The following is a 3,934-nucleotide window of genomic DNA, read 5'->3' as shown; positions in this document are numbered from 1 at the left end:
TCATTTACCTCAACTTGCATGTGTATGCAGTTCTATTACTCTTCTTTGTTCTTGCATATTTAATCAAGTGGAATATGTGATGCTTCGAATAATTTTCTTTTTTTGGGTTGATAAGTTTCTACTTGGTCAAACTTCCTAGGTTCATTCCTTGGCAACCACGATATCATTGAAAATGGAGATCCCAGCAAATGCATGGAAAGAAGACCCCTGTGGCATTACTCTTGCAAATTATGTTAACTCTAATCTTCCTAAAACTATCAAAGTTTTCAGCATTTTACCCTCACAAAGGTGAGATTATTGTGTTTCTCTAGTTTGAATTTGAATTTTCCATGAAGTAACTTGCACAAAATGGGAGTTTGTGAAATGTCACAAATTAATTTTGAAGTCTAAGAATCCTATGAAGTTGATTTAATAAATTGAGATTTAGTGAAGTTCCTTTCGGTAAATTTATTTGTATCTCTCCGTTCAGGAAATTTGATGCTAGAAGAGAATGTAATGTCCGGAAATACTCTTACCTCCTTCCTGCTGAAATTATTGGGATCAAAAGTAATTTCAGTTCTGCCGAAATAGAGCATCATTTATCAGAGTTCGACAATATTTTGAGGTCTTTTGAGGTTTGTGCATTATTATTGTTTTCTCTTTTTGGTGGTTAAGTTGGTTCATGCAGGAACAAAGCTTATTTTTTACATGAATATCAGTCCTGTACCTAGGAGATCTTTAAATGCCAAAAGGTGTACATGTTGCCGAAGCAGTGTGCCAGGATCCACCATTTAATAGGTCTCACCATAATGTTGTTGTTGTAGTGTTTTCTTTGTTAAGTCTCACAATAAGATTTGAGAGCTGCTATTGGCACCCCAACTTTTACTTATTACACCCCAATTTCTTAGATTATTTATCACACTCCAATTAAAGATTAAATTTAACACACTCTTCAAACCTTACAAAGGTTTGGCTTAAAATATAATCTCAACATTACAAAACAGTATAACACTCATTCAAACAATTTCAGTAGTTGTTTACAATTATGATTAGGTTCATATAAAATGCTATACCCAAAAAGTAGAAATCTAGAAAAAAAACAGAAAACAAGAGAGCTTCAATTGGTACCCCAACTTTTACTTATTCTCAACCATTCGCTTGTTTTTTCAATTTTTAATTGTAGTGTAATAAGTAAAAGTTGGGGTGCCTATAGCAGCTCTCTAAGATTTTCATGTCTACAATTTGCAGTTCTGCGTCTTTTTGGTTGGTCACTATATATATGGTGAAAAGGAAAAAAAAGACAAAAGAGTGTATAGTTGAGAATTTATTATCGTTTGGGGTAGTTTTTGGACTGGGAGATCTCAGGGTACGTTCGGGCGGTGGTCCTGCCCTGCTATGTGTCCTTGCTTGTCTCTTAGGCTTTTATAGGGCTTAGGTATATTTTAAATAACTCATACCACCGATCATTCCTCTTTGATGTATGTATGGATGTCCTTTGTAGGGGGAACATCCTTTCCATAATTACACCATGCGATCCAAGTATAGGAAACAGTCTCCTAGGAATGGTAATATTCAAAGAAGAAAAACATCTAAGGATGCATCGATCTCTGATTCCGAAGACTGCGATGGACCAGAAAATTGTGGGGATGATGAAGCGGCTGCATCATCATCTCTCAATGGATACAATATGAGCCCTTCACACTCCAGTGACTCCGATGAACACCCACTTGACACATGCCAAAAGCACGGGGACCGTTTGAAAAATCAAGGTTGCCCATTGCTGCCTGTCCGTGCAAAATGGCTACATGAGCCCGATGAGACAGATAGAATTGGCGCATCTCACTTCAGAAAGATCTATAGCTGTTCCTGTGGGAAGCTAGAGAAATTACTTGGAATAGATTATATCGAGATCTCCATCTGTGGGGAATCGTTCATGTTGCATCAAGTAAGTTCAAGGATACCTGCATTTCTCGTGTCCTCCCTCTAGTTCATTGCATGCACCCACATTCGAATAACTACTATGTAAGTTAGATAGAAACATGCATGCTAGTGTGATCAAACACAAAAATAAGACATTTGCATTCAGTAAGATATGTAGTATCAAAAGATAAATTGCTATTTTGATTTTTGGAAAATACCTGCTGCTTGATTGAAGTATCAAATTGGTGTTTGAATTTTCATTATCGTCCACTAGAAGGTGGCATGCGCAAACACATGTATCTGAAGGGTTTATTTGTAATTTGAAATATTAAATAAAGGATGATTTTCAAGATTACATAGTAAAAAGGATATTGATTGCAACTTTCTTGGTTTTTGACCAAAATGACCTTGGTTATATTAAGTTTAAACCTTAAGGTGGGGGCATTTTTGGAAGCCAAATTTTGTTGTCGAACCACTTCTACTTTGCCTTCTCTCATTATAATAATAAAGATATGGTCATTATAGGAACTAATAGGACCTCCTCCAAAAGTAAACATATTTTGATTTCTTGGCTAGTCATACATCCATTATATATTGCTATCCACAATAGAACAGATTGTGTGGCGGACGAAACGCTAATACGGCCTTCGAGTCATCTATTAATAGGCCTTAAGTTCATAAAAGCATAGAGTATAGTGATCAGAAGTTGATATTGTGGATTAAATTTTACTCGAGTTTTTTTAGAATGAGGACAAGAAGTCCTCTAGAGAAAACACATGTATCTGAAGGGCTTATTTGTAATTTGAAATATTAAATAAAGGATGAATTTGAAGTGTTTTACTGTCCCATGTTTACTTGATCAGATACGAAAAATGGTTGGAACTGCAGTGGCCGTGAAGCGGACGTTGTTACCGAGGGATGTCATTGAATTGTCATTGTCCAAGTTCTCACGAATTGTTCTACCACTTGCTCCATCAGAAGTACTGGTATTAAGGGGTAACCAGTTTTCATTGAGAAATCATCCTGGGAATACAAGTCGGTCAGAAGTGCTGACATTGGTGGAATCTGAAGAAATACTTTTGGTAGTTAATGAGTTCTACGAGTCTGTCATGTTGCCTCAATTATCGAAATTCTTGGACCCTTTGGAATCTCCATGGAAGGAATGGGTTGAAATATTGGATGCAAATACAAGCATCCCGGAGGCAGAGTTGGAGGAAGTCAGAAACGCTTGGAAATCATGGAAGGATATTTTTCAGATCAAAACAAGTGCCACTCCACAGCTCTAGATCAATGAGTTAGAGTGAAGGTACATACATTGTAATTGAATATCTAACTTATTTACATTTTTTGTTTGTTTCTGTTATTGATGTTCACATTTATTCTTTCGAGAACAGGTGATTAAGAAATTGCCTGGTCCACAACTACTCATCATTTTCTCCCGTTTGATTAGTAATTTCTTTTCTTGAGATCAGTTGATCAAAGCTTTTTTCCATCCCCTTGTTCATTAGAACATGAGCCACGAATTGAACCCCATTTCTTGTTGGAATTCTATTTTGCCTTCATTTGATCATATATGATTACTTGTGCTGTAATTACTCGACAGGCTTGTTCCCTCAAAGCAGCAACCATTCTCTATAACCAACTTTACTATAAATGCATGCCTGTTAGGAGGGTCCTTATGCGAGCAAGCTCATCGGATAATTGCAGTCTGTCTATTTTTCCGTCCTTCAGGAATGTGATTTGCTGCTCGAGCCTTTAGGTATGCCTGACTTCCTCTTTTGCATCAATCTCAATGCACATGGTCCTGATCACAAATCAGCTTTGTCCCCTTCAAGATGTGGAGCCCTCGAGCATTCTGAGTTAGTTTTCAAAGGTGTGGTTTTGTACTTGTATATGGATGGACTATGGTAGTTTATGAGGCATCATGAACTGTCGAACAATCGGGAATTTTCAAATCAGTCGCTGACATGATGATCATAGTTAGCAATTCTTTTCATGAATTACTCAAATAATATAAGAAGGATTTAAGGTTCAA

General features: G+C 36.7%; 1 protein-coding gene across 4 annotated transcripts; it reads left to right on the top strand.

The window, feature by feature from the left end:
* Window positions 1–98: 98 nt before the first annotated feature.
* Window positions 99–3,934, top strand: LOC147386511 (putative tRNA pseudouridine synthase). Of its 4 annotated transcripts, none has more exons than XM_086424333.1 (5): window positions 99–288; window positions 470–614; window positions 1,481–1,924; window positions 2,763–3,205; window positions 3,631–3,934. In XM_086424333.1, the coding sequence occupies exons 1-4, from the start codon at window positions 173–175 to the stop codon at window positions 3,183–3,185; spliced, it is 1,128 nt and encodes a 375-aa protein (XP_086280459.1). In that variant the 5' UTR covers window positions 99–172; the 3' UTR covers window positions 3,186–3,205; window positions 3,631–3,934. The 4 variants fall into 4 exon arrangements, with proteins under 4 accessions (XP_086280459.1, XP_086280458.1, XP_086280457.1 ...); XM_086424332.1 differs by having other exon boundaries at window positions 100–288; window positions 3,503–3,934; XM_086424331.1 differs by having other exon boundaries at window positions 100–288; window positions 3,294–3,934.

The sequence above is a fragment of the Akebia trifoliata genome, chromosome 14 (genome assembly GCF_017979445.1).
Source record: "Akebia trifoliata isolate Shusen 1 chromosome 14, ASM1797944v1, whole genome shotgun sequence".
Taxonomy (NCBI): Eukaryota; Viridiplantae; Streptophyta; class Magnoliopsida; order Ranunculales; family Lardizabalaceae; genus Akebia; species Akebia trifoliata.
The sequence above is the reverse complement of the archived record's forward strand: the minus strand, read 5'-3'. Positions and strand labels throughout refer to the sequence as shown.